This window comes from Lissotriton helveticus, chromosome 3_1 (assembly GCF_964261635.1).
Source record: "Lissotriton helveticus chromosome 3_1, aLisHel1.1, whole genome shotgun sequence".
Classification (NCBI taxonomy): domain Eukaryota; kingdom Metazoa; phylum Chordata; class Amphibia; order Caudata; family Salamandridae; genus Lissotriton; species Lissotriton helveticus.
Window position 1 is genome coordinate 768,627,373 of NC_136061.1, and position 19,919 is coordinate 768,647,291.

Below are 19,919 nucleotides of genomic sequence, written 5' to 3' on the forward strand. Positions count from 1 at the left end.
CAGAAATTATTTTCGATTTCCACACAAGGAAATACGGACAGCCAGGAACATGGTCACTGCCTAAGGATAGATAAGTGACCTATCCAAAGTCTGACTGCATTCCAAAAGGGGGAGCGAATAATGTGGGCGAGAGCTGTAAACTTGCATTGCTGGTGACAGTGGTGTAAGTAAAGTTGAGGGGTTCCCCCTGCAAGGTACAGGGAGGGGCTCCCGCTCCGTATTTAATCCGGAGCTCTCAGGCCTGATTACTGTGCTGGATGGATTTCCCTGCAGCTTGCCCCTCCTTCGCACTGCGGGGGCCTGTGTTACGCCCCTGGCTGGTGTCTCATCTCATGCACTCTCTGATGACCTGTTGTGCAGTGCATTCCCAGGGTGAGGCGTGAACAAGGGTTGGAAAGTCCAACAGGAGATGTTCTAGGAAAGATGATCTGAATTTCTCTATACATGCTGTTGTTATTATTCTTTATATGTTTTTCGGTTTTGGGTGTTACGCTTTATGTGGGTTCCTTTGTCCCCCATGAGCCATCTATCCATCCCTGACCCTACTTCACCTTAGCAATGACAGCAATGTTACATTAATCAGTGCCACACCTTCAAGTTACTCTCACTTAATATTAGGGGGCTAAATTCTCCTAACAAGAGACACAAGTTTTGGAACCCCATAAAGAGGCATAATCCTGACTTCATCTTTCTTCAGGAAAAGCATTTACTGAGAAGGGACTTTTTAGAGTGAAAAATAGAGACTACCTTCTACAGTGCTGGTTTATCCAAGACAGCTGGGTTGGCAATTCTGGGCACGAGCTGCTTAGAAGGGAAGAAGTTATCTGTGGAAAGGGACTCAAAAGGAATATTCCTGAAAATGTCACATGTGGAGAAACCACAACTCCAATATGTATCTTAACCTCTATGCCCTAAACACAGCTCAAGCTATTTTCCAACAAAAAAACTCTATCAACAACCTCATGGAGGGGGCAATGTATGAGGTGGTATTGGGATGGGACATTAATTTGGCATAGGACCTAGACCTGGACAGGGCCAATTCATGCAGAGGCTTGTAGTACAGTAAGTGCTGGTGGATACTTGGTGAGTGCTACACCGGGATGCTAGTTATTTTTCTTTCTTCTTCCATGTCCAAATAATCTACCCCAGGATAGATTTCTTATTTGTGTCCTAACTCATGGTGTGTAGATTTTAAGCCACAGATATCGCAGACATCTTCTTGTCTGATCACGTGCACATGAATATTGTCTGGGACCGCGCTCTACAAACACCACTGGGTTCCCAAATTTTCATATCTCCAGAACTGTTTCAAGATCTGTTAGCGAAGCAGGAACTACCCCATAAGATAATAGATTTTTGTGTAACAAATAAAGATGGTGACACCTTCCTTGTAACTAGGTGAGACACTTTCCAGGCAACACTGAGGTGTGAGGCAACAGCGCTGATGGCAGCTCCTGCAGAACTCAATAAGCAGAACTAATTAGATCTTTGTAAGAACAGGGCTGAGAGAAAGTTTTTCAAGGGTCGTACCTTTTATGAAAAAGAGAATAAGGTGGGCATCCTGTTAGCTTAGCAATTGAGAATGCCGCAGGCTAAGAGGTTCATAAAAAGACAAAAAAAGGAAGCTGGGATATTCGCAGTCCAAAAAACGAGACAAGAAGGAGGAGTTAAGGAACTTCTTCGAGGCTCTTTACTCCCAAGGAATTCAAGATGAGAGTAGGGGTGAGAACTATTTGTCCTGCTCAGGAGACCCTCCATCCCCCGGCTTCCCATTGGAAGGAAGAACTAGAGAAACCCATAGAGGTTCGGCCAGGCCAGAAAGCTCTGAAGGAATTGGGCTCAGTCAGGGCCATGGGACCAGAGAGATTATAAATTGCATTTAAAAGAACTTCATATATTGCCTAGTGTAACCCTTGGCAGTGCTCTAAAATGTTCCTGTCCATCTTTCGGGTGTATTCCAACTATGCAGGGGGCAGACATCTTTTTCAGTCATAATACAGGAAAGTACCAAGAACAGTGTTCCACATACGGCCCAATTGCCTTACTCAATGTTGCCCTAAAGATATTTACACAAGGTCTTGCAGTCAGGCTGGCCGTGAACATGCCGGGCCTTCTGTAAAGGATAAGCTAAGAAGTTACAACATTCTAAGACCAGTTATAATTTCATCTGTTTACACACCGTGGAGTCAATTTATTGCAAAGAAATATTAATGATATGAATTCCATTATTATAACAGAGATGCACCAGATGATGAGGCATGTATCTTAGATGTATGGATTACAATAATGACCTGAATGTAATTTCATTATATTGAGATATCATGGATTTTCCTTTAAGGATTTTCCCAAAACCTCATAGACAGTCTTCCCGCCCAATACCAAATGGAAAGATGGAAGCAGAGGAGGGAACTAGGGGAAGGATTGGATATAAAATAGAGCTATCCATTGGTCATAGATGTGTTTGAAGGAATGCTGGTGGACTTTCTTCTTTTCTTCAGAGATAACCATCTCAGGTTTTGAGCGGCTGTGAACTTTATAATTGGTCTAATAAAGTGAATGTGAATATCTGTTGGCTTTGACCATTCTGGTGTAGGGCCCACCTGGCATATTCTAACAGATCTCTTGTCTTTATTTTCTATCCTCATTCTAAGTTAAAGTCATTCTAGAGCGGAGTAAATGTTACACCATCTGAATGTGACACACACATCGGATATCCTACTGGGGTGCTCGGTTTAAGAATTTCTTTCAATGAGTAGGGATATCTAGAAAGTCTAACATAAGAGCTGGAATTGATTAATCTATTTTGTTTTTCTGAGTACTCTCAATACACTGTGCTGCCTTCTGTTAATGTTGCCCACTCAAAGACAATCCTCAGCTCCACTACAGTCAATGTTATATACTAGTGATTGCAAGCTGAAGTGCACAGGTATTGGACGGGAACAAGCCACGCACTGAGCTAGAAAAGGATTGGAATCCATATAACTATGCCCCCATATTTCATTGGGGGACACTTTTTACCTCTTTCAATTTGGCGTATTTGGTGGAAGCCCTGCACCAAGCAGAATTAGGGCAGGTTAACGGGTTGTTCAGTAGGTGAAAATCTCACTGCATGTCATTTTTAACAAAAAAATTGACCAGATTTGCTCTAACCACTCATTTTATTCCTGGGACATTACACAATGTGGAATGCACATTGAATTTGTGAACCAGCACTTGCACAAACTGCACTTTTCCCCTTGTCTTGGCAAAAATAGGCAAATGTCTATTTAACATACTTAGGTTAGCGAAGAACTTATGGTTTTCGAAAAAAATGCTTTAAAAATACTTACATATATTTCCATACATTCATACATACAGGGGCTGTCAGTCAGACCTCCACATCCATTGATATGTTCTAGTGTCATTCACATTATGTTTTTACCCACAGCATATAGCACAGGGTAATGGGTGACCCCACTTCAGCCATCGGTTCCCTTCTGTGTGAGTGACAGCATTCTTTCTCGCCGAGCACAATGTCATCACTCACACAACAAATAGCCCCCTTCTGTGTCAGGAACTGCAGCCCAAAGTGTGCTTTTCCTTTTTTTGAAAAAAGTATTCTTTCACTTTTCTACCATTCTTTTTTTTTTTTGTCCTGTGTGTAGGCTCAGCAGTTCCACACACAATGCTACTGTCCCCAGCTGCTGCTTGAATTGTGTTGCGTCTTGGCACTTCACTGCTAGAGGGCGTCTTCTTGACTTTCCTCACCCTTCAAAGATATCTGCCCATAAGTGCGCATGTATGCGCCATGGGTGGTCATCTTTGAATGATTTTTGTTTTACTTTATCTAAAAACATTCCAATATGGCCACCTGTGCTTGTTTATGTTTGTTGTAAACCTTATTAAACAAAGCATTTGTAAGTGGCTTACTGTGAGTGCTCATCGTGTATGCCTATTATTGGAAAGGCCACCTGTGCATATGCTTAGAGGTGCGACCATCTCTAAATTTTTTGTAATAAAGTTTAACAAAAATATTTCCACAAAAAAACCAAGCATTGGCAAAACCATTGGGTTTTCATTCAAGACAAAACCTGTAGACTCTGCAATGTTTTGCTTAACTATATTATTGTTGTTTTATATTACCTTACAACTGCTTGTCTTTTAAAAATGCAATCACTTTTGTTCAAATGCTGACAATGCGACCAGCAATACAACATGACAGCTTGCTATGTTTCCTTTGATTTAATAAAAATCTTTATATCCTTTGGTTTTGTAAGACATCACTTTGTTTAACTGCCTGCACAAAACTATCCAATGTAAAGATCATTGTCTGCATACAGGCAAGACCACTTCAACAAGTTCATTGTGTATTTACAGGTACAGGAAATTGATTCTGTAGGTCCACCAGGAGCTCCGATATTCGAACTCGTGCAGGGCATTGCATCTGGAGCTATCTGACTAATATTGCTGGAACCCTCGCTCATCCGAAACACCTTCATATCATAAAATCCATCACTCTGACAAGATGCTTACACATGCAGAGTAGCCTTCCATATAACACACTGCCTGTCAATCGAATAGCAAATTGATAGGGCACTTCTTCACTTGGCTCCAGAAACTTGGATTTCGGAAGCTCAGCCACTCACCTCTGCCTCCTGGCAACTAGCTTCTTTCCAGAGGAGTCAGTGGAGGCACCAAGACGACCCCTGGTGCCCTCATCTAATCAGTTGAGGTACTTTTGAGTGCCCCACTGAAACTGAAACTCATATGGCAGCTGTCATATCTGGATGCTGGGACTTGTCTTCAACCCAAGGCCATAGCTCCCGTCGGAGGCTCACATGAGAACACCCTTGTTAAGGATGTACATTTTGGACTAGCATCCTAGGGAGACCACAGAGATTGAAAGGGGACCCTTGCCCTGTGGCTTGGGGCTGTTGCCACACCAAATTTAGTTGTGTCACTTTGCTGGAGGATCTGGAGACATTGCCCTTCCTGTGTGGCTAGGACCTGTGGCTCTCTGAGGGTGCAGTCCACATTTCCTGCCTTATTGGGATGTGCTGGACTCTCTCCTCATTGTGGGAAGCACAGAGTGTGTCAACCTTACCATGTGAAGCTTCTGGAAAGTCATCTTATCCTACCCCAGTTTAACTTACCTGCTGTCCTATCTACAACAACATGACCAAATAGTCGAGTTGGAAGGAAATATTCCCCCTGTTATCTCCAAACACACTTGATGTTTTATACTGAAGGAAACCTTTCCTCATGCAGGAAATCTGTGCCAACTGAACTGCGGGATAATTCAACGCGAGATATAGATCCCTCATTATGGGCAGTGGGGGTAGAAGGTGAACCTCTGAGGACTGGTGGTGGCTTCATGGTGGCAGGCGGTTACCCCCCTATAAAAGAAGCAGACTGCATATCTGGACAGTCTCATCCAAAAGTGTCCTGTCCACTCTTGGACTAGAACACTAACTGCCTATATAGCTTGTTTGTAACCTGTAACTTGTCCTAATTAATGCAATATATATAACCTAAATACTTAGGTTTTTCGACCGGTCATTTGTAAAGCGCTCTGATAGCTTTTTAAGTTCAGTCAGAGCATTAACAAACTACAGATAAATAAATGTATTAATCAATCACTAAATACATTTCCTGCCTCAAAAACCCCTAACTGAATTTCATACGACTTTTAATTTCAAAATCAATTGTTTTCAGTTAGAAATTGGGATTCCCAAAATTGTCATCAATAGAAACGGGAAATTGTATAAGCCCCTTTTACAAATATTTTTAAATTGCTTTACCACTGAAATTGAACCAGGGGTACTATAAGGTCAGACAAGCTTTAAAAGGGTTATATATCTAGGAAAGTGTGAGCCTGATTTGATATTCTTTGTCTTTAGAACCTGTAATGTCGCTGCATCCCTAAGAGGCCACTCCTACGGCAGAAAACCCAACACATAAACAATTATTGTTGCTAGTACCATTTGAAATAATATTAATACTATTGTTGTTATTATTAGTGGCTGTAGCAGTTTGTTGTGGTCTGTCGTATATAATAAAGCTGTTCTGTTAGCCACTAGATATTTAACAAAAGTCATGTGCAACAAAACTAGGGAGAACAAACACAATCCCCCCTAGAGCACCCATAATATAGAGCTGAAAAATACTTAAACAGGACAGATCTCTAAAGTGATATATGTTCTCTACGAGGAATTATAAAGGCACAGGCAGAGCGTTTATGATTTGTCTGATTATCAGCCTTCTGGCTAAACAGAAAATGAAAAAAAAGGCCAAATCTGACTGACGACATCCGGGGTAGATCAGCCATTAAACTCTTTCCACAACCACCTTGGTAATCACCACAGCAGCTTTACCAGAACCTTCTGTTTTGCTCCCTGCTGACTTAGAGTCTTGTCTCTGTATTCTTCACTGCCAAGGCAAGTACAAAATCAACATTTTACAACTAGCATTGACAAAGTTTATAGGTCTCGCCTATGCAAGAGCTATTGGCTTTGCCAGGTTTTTTTTAGCCATGTTGTATACCTGTGTGGCTACTTTTTAGCATGACTAAAAGTTAGTGGCTTAGAGGAGAGTGGCATGGAGTGTCGTAAATTGGAATGGTGAAGAGTAGAGTGGAGTGGCATACAGTGTTTTGAAATGAAGAAGCATAGAGTGGAGTTGCACGGCATACAGTGGAGTAGAGTGGACTGATGTAGAGTGTTGCAGAATAAAGTGACCTAGAGTGCAGTGGCATAGAATTCAGCAGTGTACAATGCAGCATCGTAGAATCCAATGGCATATATTAAAGTGTTGCATAGTAGATTGCAGTGGCGTACAGTGCAGTGGTGCAGAGTAGAGTGACATAGAGTGCAGTGGCATAGAGTGGTGAGAGTATAGTCAGACTCTCCAGGATTTTGCGATTTCGCGGTTTGCCGTGAAATCGGCACTTTTGTAAAAGTGCCGCAATTTTTACAAAAGTGCCCGAAATTCGGCACTTTTGTAAAAATGCAGCGATTTTTACAAAAGTGCCAGCGAAATCCAGATATCCAGACCCCCCCTTCTATTATATTTAGCCCCTGGTGTTCTACTTAAGCACCTTCTTTTCGCTACCAATCCATTAGTCTCTAATGCGGGGGATGCCAGAGAAGACAGTGCATCCACTAAGTCTTTTTACAAGATGGCTGCTTCTTCCTGGGCTTTCTCACCAACTTCCTGGTGGATTAGGTAAAGCATCCTTATCAAGGAGACTCTCTGGCACCAGGACCAAGCACCAGATGTGTCACTTGCAACATTTCTCATTAACTGCAGAGACAGAGTAAGACCAACCTCCCCTCCTCCCCTCAGTTTAGCAGGTCCTCTACTGTTGTCCGATGGAGGCTGGGGGTGGGTGTAGCGTAGCTGAAGGTGCACCTGGCAAGGGAAATGGAGACTAGGTCCAAACGGCGATGGGCAATGAAAAGTAGAACAGCAAGGAAGGTGAAGTTGAGCGGGAGCTCGCCGGGAAGCACCCGCAAGCCCCACCCAGTCATCAGGGACCCGGGCTCACACTTACAGTGGCTGAGTACAGCCACCAGGCTTATCCCCTCCCCATGCTGTGTCCATGGAAGCTCCTGTGCTTCAATCCCTGCTTACTCCTCAACTCTGTGCACCTTGTACATTTTTGCGAACAGATTGTCGAGCCATGAAAAGTCCCTGCCAAGTAATATTTTGCTCCTGTGGTTGATTTTTGGAATCAGTTTAGCTATCATGAAGCACATAATCCAGGCTGGGTCCACATAACAACTTTGAGGTCTTAAGGAAATCTGACAGCAGGTTGAGGGCTTTCACATTTATTGACTCCTTTTGTAGGTTATAAGTGCCTCAAGTGCATTCGGACACCCAGATTTTTATAGTCCTGTTCCTTGGTTATAGTTTAACCACCTATATGCCATGATCAAGACTCACTGACTTTCCTGACAAATATTACTCTTTTAGACTTACTTCGATTGATATCCATATTGTTTTACATGGTATAGTTATGTAATTTATTAATTAGTCTTTGTAACTCCACTTTTCTTTTGCTGAAAAGCACTAGGTCATCAGTGTAAAGCTGACATATATATATTTTTTTATGTTTCTTGGTGGGCCCGCCGCATCCCCAGTATGTGGCGGGCCCTGGGGGGCATTGCTTTAGCGGCCCGCCGCACACTAAGATATCTGTGTTTGTTGTAGGAAAACTGCCCCAAAAAATGCTGCAAAATTCCATATTTGTGCCGCAAAATTTTCATTTTTGTGCCGCTAAATTTGCTAATCCATGCCGTTCTATCCTGGGGGGTCTGTATAGTGCTTTAGAGTGCAGTGATGTAGAATACAGTGGCATACATTAGAGTACTGCAGAGTGAAGAGGCATAGAGGGGTGTGATGCAGATTAGAGTGGTGTAGAGTGCAGTGACATTGAGTGCAGTGGCAAATACTGCTGTAGTGCAAAGTAGAGTTCAGCAGTGTGGACTGCGTGTTGCAGATTATAGTACCGTAGATTGCAGTGGCATGCAGTTGCGTAGAGTGGAGTACTGCAGGGTGCAGTGGCACAGAATACAGAGTAGAGTGGGATACAGCTCAGTGGCGTAGATTGCAGTGTTGCAGAGTAGGTTGCAGTGGGGTAGAGTGCATTGACGTAGAGTGGCGCAGAGCAGAGTGATGCATAGTACAGTGGGGCATAGAAGAGTGGTGCAGAGTAGAGTGGCGTAAAGTAGAATGGTGCAGAGTAGAGTAGTGCAATAGCATAGTGAGTAACAGTGGAGTGGCGAAGAGGAGAGTAGAATGGACTGTTGTATAGTGCATTGGTGTACAGTGTTGCAGAGTATAGTGCCGTAGAGTGCAGCGGTATAGAATTCAGCAGCGTACAATGCAGAGTCATAGATTAGGGTGGTGCATAATAGAGTGCAGTGGTGTAGAGCAGTGCAGAATAGAGTATAGTGGTGTAGAGTGGAGTGCTGCAGAGTGCAGTGGCGTAGAGTGCTGTAGTACAGAGTAGAGTGTTGTAGTGTTCGGTGTCGGAGAGTGCAGAGGCATAGAGTGCTGTGGCATGGAGTAGAGCGACATAGAGAGCATTGGTGTAGACTACAGTGGTTTAGAGTAGATCTTTTCAGAGAACGGTGAAGTGGTGCAGAGAGGAGTGGTGCAGAATAGAGTGAGTTGGTGTGGAGAGGAGTGGCCAGGGTAGAGTGCTGTAATAGACTAGAGTGGCATAGAGTAGTGGTGTAAAGTGCAGTGGCAGAGAGTTCAGTTGTGTAGAGTAGATTAAAGTGATGTACAGTGGATTGGCATAGAGTGAAGGGGCAGAGAGTGGAGTGGCTCAGAGTGGCGCAGAGAGGAGTGACATAGAGTGAAGTTATGCCAGCCACATTGTAACACAATTAAACGATGCTTGGTCTTCACTTTTATGTCTAAAGCATATACTGTATATATGTCATCTGTGACACCTCGTTTTGGATAGTTAGATAAGTTTATAAAGCTATTGTGTTTAGCCACACAATAATTATGTGTTCCATCTGCAACAGTGCCCTGTTTCAGAACACATATATTACTGGATATAAACGATTTCCTCATTTGTCCTTCGGGGCACTAAGGTCATGAATTGAATGGTGCAGTGGCACAGGGGCCAAAAGCTCTAGGAAACCAATGAACACCGATTATTGCTATATTTTACTACTAAACAAGCAATCACAAGTGCAATTTAGCTTGCAAGCACTAGGGTCATGATTTGAATGGTGCAGCAGTGCAGTGGCACTGGGGCCAAAAGGTCTAGGAAACCCACAGACTATCGATTATTGCTTATTTTACTATTGCCCACAACACGGAGCCAGCTCTGGTCATTATCTCCCATTATCTGCCATCCCAGTGCTCCCTGAGGCAGAGTGCATGCGCTAACGCTGCTCTTCCTGGCCCTTCCTGTCTCCCCTCACAGGCTTCCTCCCTCTCAGGCGTCCTCTTTTCCTCACCTAGGACACTGGCACACCTTAATAGTGTACGGATCCCCTTTTTCACAGTATGTGCAGCTTTCTAAAAAAGCATTTAAAAGTTCTATAAATTATTTCAGCACTTTATAAGAGCACCAGTTTTATTGCACAAAGACACTTTTTTATGTCACTGGGTACCTTACATGATTAGGCCAGGTTCACAGGATGGGAACCCAACATCGAGACTCGAATCCAGTTCCCCAAGTTGGCATCTCTTTCTGTTATTTCACATCTTTATTATAGTCATCTGCAACATGTACAAAAAACATTGACAAACACAATAAAGTTTGCATTGACAAAATCTATTGCAATGCTTTATTATGACATTTAATACGACCTTGAAACACATACCTTCAGGATGTGCGCTGTACGAAGACTTCTCCAATATTTGATTTTACTATAATGTTGTCTGGCCTTCCAAAGGGAGCACATAACTGACTTGCCTCTTAGTTCACTGTTGTGATTGTCAAAGTTTTTTTTGGAAACATGAACGTTTCAAAATTCATGTTTGAAAACCATTCCTTAAAAAAAATACTTACTCAAATGTAGTCTGATGTACTACCATTACTAAGATGAAACAGTTCTGCATGTGAATAAAAAATAAATAATTGGTAATTCTTGAAGCGCCTTTTTCATATTTTCCATATTTGTTGCAGAATGTCTTTAAAAATGAAGGTGGCCCAAAAGTTAACTGTTAACTCTCACATAGGTGAAACCTATTGGCTTTGCCAATGCTTGTTACATTTGTGGAAAAGAGCCTACTGACATTTTCAAACTGGGCCTAACATATGCCTCAGAGATCTGACTTTAAATGGTGAGAGAAGTCTATCAGTTAGAGGGGCAATGAGTGCTGGCTGTGATACTATCTGCGACCCAAAGTTGCTAGTCCATGCTTGACCTTAGTACCCAATGCTTACTTTGTATAAGAATAAGTACAGGGGCCCAAAGCTTTGCTCAGAAGCCTGCAACCAGCACTATCGACTGTTGGTAGTGATGAATGCCAGACACTGCCTTCTCCTTTACCTCATTCTTTCAACTTCTTTTTAATCCTTGCTTTATTTCTTTATTTTTGTGTTATTTGCATTGTTTTTCTATAGCACCACTTCACTACTTGGCTCTACAATGCTTACATGTAAAATTAACTGATTATACATGGTAAGCTTACAACAACTGCATTCCCAAAATCTACCGAACACTCAAATCAGCAGGAAGATGGGGGATCCTATAGAAATCACTAATTTAACATCTGCTAGTATGACCTACTAGGCCACGAAGCTCACCAGTGTGGAAGGTTGTAACTTTATATAAAGTCTTAGAAGTTCCCTGAGGTGGAGTAACTTCTTAAGTAAGGTGGAGTAAGGTCTTGAATTTTTTGTGAGGAAAGAATATGTGGCGCTGTTCTTAAATAAATTGGGAGTTTCTAAATTGTGGGTGCGGATCCGGTAAACTAAGCATGCCTAGATGAAGTGCTTTGTATGTTAAACAGCAGAGTTTGAATTTGAATAATACATCCAGTGGAAGACACTGGAAATCCTTCAAGATTGAGGTTTTGTAAACCTATTTTCTTTTGTCAGCATTCACTCTCACTGTGGAATGCATGGCTGCTTTGGTAGGTAGAAGTGTGTCGGTTGGAATTCCATTTAGTATGACATCGCCTGTGTTTAATGTGGAGATGTCCAGAGGTTGAACAGTAGTTGCTAGTTAATCATTAGAGACATGGGGCCTGTTTAGACTTCAAAGGAGAGGGTACTCCGTTGCAAAAGTGACAGAGTACCCTCTTCACCAATGTGAAGCTCTGCATGCCTCACTGAGAGCTGGGTGGAACTTCAGTATGTAGACGGCAGCTGAGACTACTCTGTATCCCTTGCCTACATACACTTCTGACAAACCAACAAAGTACGGAGGTTGGCCATGTGTCTATCTGCCCTATTTAAAGTGGGCAAACATGGCCAGTTTTCACTGTCTTTCTATGCCAGTTAAAACCTGTCAGTAAAGGGCAGTGAAAACAGCAAAATTACCCTTCTGCCTTGGGACAAATCTATTATGGTGAGGACATTCTTGTGTTGTATATATTTTCAAAAACAGAATTCCACTTTGGGAATTCGTTTTTGAAAAAAAATAAAAGTGAAAGTTGTCCTTGAAACATTCAAAGCATTTACAGGAACCACCATGCCGTCAGTTTATTGTCAACTGGGCCAGAGTATAGATTTCAATTTAGGGGTGGAGTGCCCTTGCCATGGTGGGAATAAAGTACATGGCGATTGTATTTATTCCATCAGCCAAAGTTAAAATCAGCCCTAAGTATTTAATTCTTTTTAGTTGGTGGAGGTGGACATTTGCTATTTGTGCCAGTTGGTTGATGTGATGTTGAGAGAAAGGGTGCTGTTGATAATGAAGAGAAGTGATTTGACCTGTGTGGTGAGATAAGATGGACGCAGTCTTTAAGCAAATTAAGACTGAGGCACTAATTTATATATTCTCAGCCTGAGTAATTACCATCACCATGGCAGACTACTTTACCATATTTAGAGATGTCCGCTGCCCCAGCGGACATCTCTGCATTTCCAGGAATTGCCATCGGAGCCGTTCTTGGAAATGCATTGTACATTTTATGGGTGGCTCAATCAACATGCCAGAACAATCGATCAAACTTTTTTACTTTTTAATTTTTTTTTTATTTTTACAAATAAAATTCTAAAGTAGTATTATCTTTTTGAAAATTAAAAGAAGATAATGAAGGTGGCGGTGACTGGAACTGAGAATGTCGGCACATTCTACATCGGGCAGGCGTACACATGGCCACACTTCAGATGGCCCTTACTGTTTCGGGCCATCAGAGGTGTGTGTCAAGGTGGCAGAGACAGAGTAGTCTCCAATGTCTGCATACTGAAGGTCTGTCCAACACAAAAGTGGTAGATTGACCTACAGGTTTGGTGGAATGGGTACTCCCTCACCATTGCGACAGAGTACCCTTTCCGCCAACATTTAAAACAGGCCCAAGACAATTTTTTGGTTTGATTTCAGAATATTAGTTTACATTTAGTTTCCTTAGGATTGAGTTTCAAGGTGTTTTCTGATGCCCAATTCAATATTAAATCCAAGCCTCTTTTAAAAGTTTTGATATCGTTTTGCATATGTATATTGGTACGGTATGGTATTCAAGTTTTCCATGAGTTGAACAACAGGTTGCAAGCTTAGGTTAAAAAGAATTATTGAAAGTATGAATCCTTGTGGGACCCTCGCAAGTAGCCTTTTGTATGTTAGATATGCATGCTACACAGTTTTCTAAGTTGGGGTGGCCAACCTGAAAAGATTTGAACCAATTAAGTACTTCCTGTGTTACTGCCATTCTGTTCTCTAGCATATTTAAGAGAGTTTCATATTTGACTATGTCAAAAGTAGTCGACAAGCCTGGTTGGATTAACAGGCATTTATCTCCATTGTCTAGTATTGCAGGATATCAACCAAGACTTTCTGAACTATGTACTGCTTTAAATCCTTGATTGTGAAAGAAAAAGGTTTTCAATGTATTTGTTTAGTTGGGAGGCCACGCGTTTCCTAAAGGCTTTGCCTAACTATGGTAATTGGTAATTGGTCAACAGTTGTCAGTGATTTCTGGATCGGCATTGGCTTTTGTAGTATTGGTGAGTTTTGTCCGATCTTGACGGTCTTTGTGTAGTAGCCTTGTTATTATGACATGTTTACCAGAGAGAGAGCAATATGGTGCTAGAGGTTTGTAATTGCCTTTAATTATTTTAGCAGGTACAGGTCACCAAAGTAGAATATTGGCTGCAATAGTTTAATTACTCTTGTTCGATCTTCTAGTTCGAAAAGGTAGACTCCTCTCAACCTATCTATCAGGAAGCACAAGAACTGAACTAAGAGGGGCACGTTTCTCATACAGTGTATAGACTCATTAGTTCTCAGGACTTAAAAGATTTGATGGAAAATGTGATGGACTGTACTTTTTATCGACTCGCACAGGCTAACAATTTAATAGATTTTACAAATATTGTGAAAAGGAAATTGCACTTCTTGCAGACTAGTGCAGGACATCCATCATATTTTGTATAAGCTCGATGTGTTGTTTGTTATGGGTAACTAGGTAGTTTTTGCATAATTGGATGAAGAGAGTTTACTTCTGATTTCCTCAAAACAGATCTTGTTGTTGACCTTAGGTTTAGGACGAATTTGAATACAGTTTTCACCAGGATCTGCGAGAGTGCAATTTGTTTTTTTGAATCCACGCTGCTTTTTCATTCTGTATTTCGGATATGTATGTTTTTCCAGCTGTTTTCAATTTCGATTTATATCCGGGGGATTTGTCCAATTTTCCAGTTCTTTTCTAGTTTATGGAGCTTTTCGTTGAACCATGGCTTATCAGGAAAGTTTCTAAAGTATTTTCCCTATTGGCCACCCAAAAAGATTTAACCTACAAAGTTTCTAATGTTTTCATGCAATTATTTAGGGATGTGTTATGATGGTGTGAAAGTTTAGGGTGTCAAGTTGTGGAGTATGAAAGGTTGTCCATGCTTCTAGAGTAATGTTTCTATATTTTCTTATCACTTTTCTGTCTCTGGATTCTATACCATATATCAGTTTTATCCTGAACAGAATGTCAAAGAGATCAGGGAAATTATACGACCAATGAACTTCTTTTGGAAGAAAGGAGGAGATGATATTATGAGGTCTAGGATTATGCCCTTAATTTGCATTGGCCAAGATATGATTTGAATCACATTAAACGTTTTAATGATGTTAAATAAGTCCCAAAGGAATCTGGGGTTTGGGTTACCCCAGTCAATTTAAATACCTTTATTTGGTTTGTATGAAACAACCACAAAAGTATGAATAAAAACAAATTGCATTACAAATTATTAATATCAGACAACATGTCGAATGACACTTGTTAAACAACATGGGGTCAAAGTTAATAACATCATAAGAACACATAAAATGTCAATTTAAAAAAGTAATAAAGTTTTGTCAAATCATCAAGAGCTCAGCGCTATGTTGGAACAGTTATACTTTTACGTATATTAAGTGCATTAATAATAAAAAGTACCACATTGAAACAGACCCTGGCATCATTAGGATTAGACAAATATTTTATTGCAGCAAGATGCGAACCATTGCCATATGCAAGCAGAAGTGGTTTTAAGTAATAACTTCTAAAACCAGAATGAAAGTCACAAAACAACATAATGTGCACAGTGCTCTGGTTACATCGTCCATCGCATGGGCAAGGGAACCCGTCCGAAGGACAGGTTTTCATTGTGGGAAAGGTTACCCCAGTCAATGTTAAAATCTCCCCAGTAAATTGTATTAGTCAAATGCATTTAAGTGTCAAAAATATATTCTGAGATGTTTTCAGTGAAGATTTGGAAGATTTAGATGTCTATAATGTTTTGAGAAAAATTGGTGAGCCAAAAAGTGGTGATGCATCTAAGATCAGCTTTTGTCAATTTAATAAGTAACCCAATTTGCTGGTAACGTGGGATCTGACGTTATGTAGAATGTTTTGTTAGAGTTGGTTGTTTTTGAAGAAGGGTTTAGGAGATGTACTTAGATTAATTATAATCAAATTATCCAGATTTGTTAATTTTGGTGTACTGGACAATTGTGTCGTCTGCAGAAAACCGGTATCAGTCTGAGTCTTCCATGTAAGTACATCGCGGTCTGAGATAGGTATGCTTTAATCTCAAGCACTTTTCACATGTTTAAGCTGTTTTTCTCTTCTTCCTTACCCCATTTACTGGTTTTCTCTCTCTTGCACGGAGTCAGAGTCTGATGAGGAAAATATTTGTCCATGAGCACTACCAGCAACCTCAGAAATGTTCTTTGGCTCCGATAACGGAAGGGATAGATGCTGTATGTGAAAACGATGGGTTCTTCTACGTACATATCATCCACTCACTATACTTATTTAAGAATCATAATAAGCCTTTCTCATTACCAGTTTTGAAATTCAGTTTGGCCTCAGCTTACCTCCAAAACAACCACTGAAGTCAATATTTGCAGGTCCTATCAGACCTCAGGTGTGAACATCTTCTTATAAGCTAAATGTTTGAGTGTACAAAGTAGTGGAAGAGTTGAATGTGGTGCAATGTCTTTAACCAACTGAGGGAGTTTATTATTACTGTAGGTATTTCTGTTATTTAAAAAAAAGGCACCTGCTGACCTTTGAGAGCATCGCCAGCCTCTGTTGGGATTGTCTGGTGTTTCCAGGATGTTCTCCCTGTTGCCTTAATCTTTTTGCATTATAATATTATCAAAAAAGAAGTTGCAATTCAGCGAGAATAAAGAAAAAGGCTAAGGTTCTCATGACAAGGGTATTGGCGCTATCTGTAATTTATTTACAAGTTGAGTTAGTTGATAAAACAAAATTAAATGAAAAGGCAAATCAAAAAAAATATAGAAATTGTAACATCTGCCATTTACACTTAAGTGCATGCTGAGAATGTGCCTGTTCTTTTAGTCTGAAGTTAATCCAACACTGAATGTTTGCTTGCAGGTATCTTGGATCATTGATTGCAGAAATGACCATGACTGCCAACAAGAACTCCAGCGTCACTCAGAGAGCCGGAGGGAGTAAAGTACCCCGTGAAAATTTGGCACGGTAAGAGAGCACACATCTTTTTGCTTACTTTGATATTGTGCGTCAATCAGTTTGATAGAACATTCTTCTTTAAAGCTAGGTATGGTTGGTCTTCATTTAATTTACGGTCATTAGAATTTGAGCAGTCTTTGTCCTTTCTGAACAAAGCAGGAATTAGCAACGCAAACACAAAAGATCCTCCCTGCCATGTCCAGGACATCCAGGAAACTTATTCTACTATATCATTATTTCAATTTCTGCTGTCCATTAGCTGTTCCAAAGCTGCCAATCAGTGCACTAGCCTCTGAATTCTGGAGTGTGGGTTGTCCACCTTACCGTCTCCTGCTATCTTAGAACATGTTGCGTCAGGTGTGAAAAAAGTACAAAGAGCATCAAACCTTTGTTTTTGCAAGCAAGAGGCCATTTCTCTTCTGTGATTGGCTATTTCTCTAACTGGGTCATTTTGCAAGTTTGTCTGTTATTCTTGGAGATAAATGAAAATAAATCCTCTACTCACGGACAAAGACCATCAACAAACTAAAACAAAACTGATCAAGACAGATACTGTTTTATTCAGTTAGGAACCATTGAGAAAACAGCCTGTAATTCAGTTAATTTACTTCTCCTGTTTGCTTGGTTTATTGTTTATGCCACTGTTGGTTTTATGTTGTATTATTTAGATGGTGCCAGTAAGTGCAGTGCAGCCTGTGACACATATGCAGTCTATGGAGCATAAGCTATTGCCTTATATGCCAAACAGCTACCCATAGGTATTTTTTAAATAACAAAGTTGAAATATCCCATTCAAAACTACTGACATATTCTGATGAGCAAAGATAGGAATGGATATTTAGAGTTTAGCAGATGTAGGACAGCTCCAATTTTGGAGGATGTCTACCAAACTCAACATAACCCCTAGAATGTCTTGATTGCTTGTGTGGCTTATAGTATACTCCTAGTTGATCGAACCAGTAATAAACGCTAAGTATGTATTTATTGCCCTAATTGCTTTACATATGATTAAAATTCCACAGGTCAAATGCTAACCTGATACAAATAGTACAAAAAAATAGTACAATAAGAAGGTGACAGAAAAAAATTAGTAATATGATGCTAATGAGAAAGCGTTGCCTGTGAGCATTCCTTAAAGTAGGTGTGTTTTTTAGAGGTTGGAAAAATTAAGATATGGGAGTGAATATCCATTGGTCATGTGTTACATACTTTGGAGGCCTGCATAGAAAATGTATTTAGTAAGATGGGGTACATGATGGAGGGGGTGAATCAACAGTGTTCAAGATGCAGAATTTAGTGAGCAAGTGGATTATAGCACTAGAGAAAGAAAATAGTTGGGTGGATGGAAGACAACAGATACATCTGAAGACCAAACACATGTAATCAAAATGAAGTCCAATGAGTAATGAAACAGTGGGCAACAAGAAGTGGAAAGTTTACATAAAACTAGGATGACACAGTTAAAGGCATATTGTGAGAACTAATGAATAGGTGGGAGAACAATGATGAGAAGAATACAAGTCAAAATGATAAAAGGCTAACATAAGATGAAGGGGCATTTTTTCATATGTTCTAAAGCAAGAAGCCATATATAGGAGAGACGAGGCAGATGAGCAGAAGGTCTGATTCGAACTGAAAATTGCTAAGTGACAACAAGCAGAAGGAGACGGGGAAAATTTGCCAGTGGGGAAGAAGATAGAGGGTGGGGAGGAGTGGGTAGAGGAAGCAGGGAAACAGCACACCTCAATAGTGGAAGGGTGAAAATATAAAGATTGGTAGAACATCATACATACAAAGAAGAAAGACAATAATTGTGTTGTGGAGGGTGGGTGTGGGAAGTGAATGGGGAGAAGGGGAGTTCAGTTTACAGATTTCAGTTTAGAAATGGTAGGAGAAGTAAAATGAGGTAGTGATAGCTATTAGAGGGAAGGATGTACAAATGGAAACAATAAGTAGGAACGAGAGACAGAGTTGTCCTACTCATGCAACAGGGCAGCTTTGAAGGGTAAGAAAAAAACTAAGGAAGTGTAGTGACGGAGAGACCAATGGAGAAAAGGGTGGAAGGAAGAATAGAAGCATTGTAGGACTCATACCTTAGTGTAATAAGTATTGCCTAAAGTCTACTAAGCCAAACTATGCACCTCCAACGCAACTGGTATAAATGAACAAAAGCTCTGCTTTGAAATTGATGGTGAATCACACTGTGAACGAATGAATGACAGTTTTATAAAGAAAGACTGATGGCCAAAAGTTCAGGTGCTAAGGGAACCAGGAAAAGGGGCAGGAGGCTCTGACTGCAAAATGGTTTTGAAATGCCACATTTTCAGTGCCTTCTCAAAAACAGATTTAAGATTTTGGAAATCTTCTGGGAACTAGTGAGCGGTGGCCTAGACCCAAGGATCTCATTCCCTTTCTAGATCTTTTAAATCTAGAGACACAGATGGGTTTGGCATCTGAAGAGTAGAGAGACTGCCTTGGCGTGGTTGTATAACAGAATATTGAGAAAAATATATAGAGAAAAATTATAAATATTTTGAAAAATAATATCAAAACACCATAATGTTAGCAAAAAATATTGCAATCCTATACATAAGCAAAACAAATACAAATTTCCAACCACAAAAATATCACCAATAAAAATATTTAAAATACCCAAATATTGGAATTGAAAATAAAGACGGTCACATTATTGTAACCGCATTAAATGCATGCAACTCTACACAAATAGGGCAAAGTTACTTTTGAACAACCAAAATATAATTACCTGAATAAATTAAAATAACTATAAATTAAATGTACTGATTTACTAATTTAAAACACTATAAAATATCAAACAAATTAAACTATATATTAATTATTTATCATATAAACACGAAATTAATATTTTTTAAGTATTATAAAAAATACACCAAAATAAAATTTAAATACATAAACCGAAAAACTGACCTTAAAACAACATTAATTCTAAAATATGTGATCCAGTTTCCCGCCAATTCTAATCCGGTGCTGGCCGTGGCGACATAAACCACCAGTATATTAGCAAACATCCAATCTTCATAAGAAGGAAAGCGGCACACCAAATCCACCACGAGTATTTATTCAGGAGCAGTGAAGAACAAGGAACATCGCATTGAGGAATTAATATCATGAGTTGTTTTGATTCTAATGGTATGATGCTATGCAGTCTATTTACCATTTCTATGATGACGTGTATAAATGGTGCGGGTGTTAGTGGAAATGTTGAACTTGACAAAGGCCATTTCGGCTGAAACACGCTGTTCCTTGTTCTTCCCTGCTCCTGAATAAATACGCATGGTGGATTTGGTGTGCGA

General features: G+C 40.3%; 1 protein-coding gene across 2 annotated transcripts in view; it reads left to right on the forward strand.

Moving 5' to 3' along the window:
• Positions 1-19,919, forward strand: part of DENND2B (DENN domain containing 2B) — a 1,120,876-nt gene that overhangs the window by 496,648 nt on the left and 604,309 nt on the right. For both annotated transcript variants that reach the window (XM_078680987.1, XM_078680986.1), the window contains one exon: positions 16,492-16,596. In XM_078680987.1, the coding sequence (XP_078537113.1) occupies positions 16,517-16,596 (80 nt within the window). In that variant the 5' untranslated portion in view covers positions 16,492-16,516. The remainder of the gene's footprint in view (positions 1-16,491; positions 16,597-19,919) is intronic.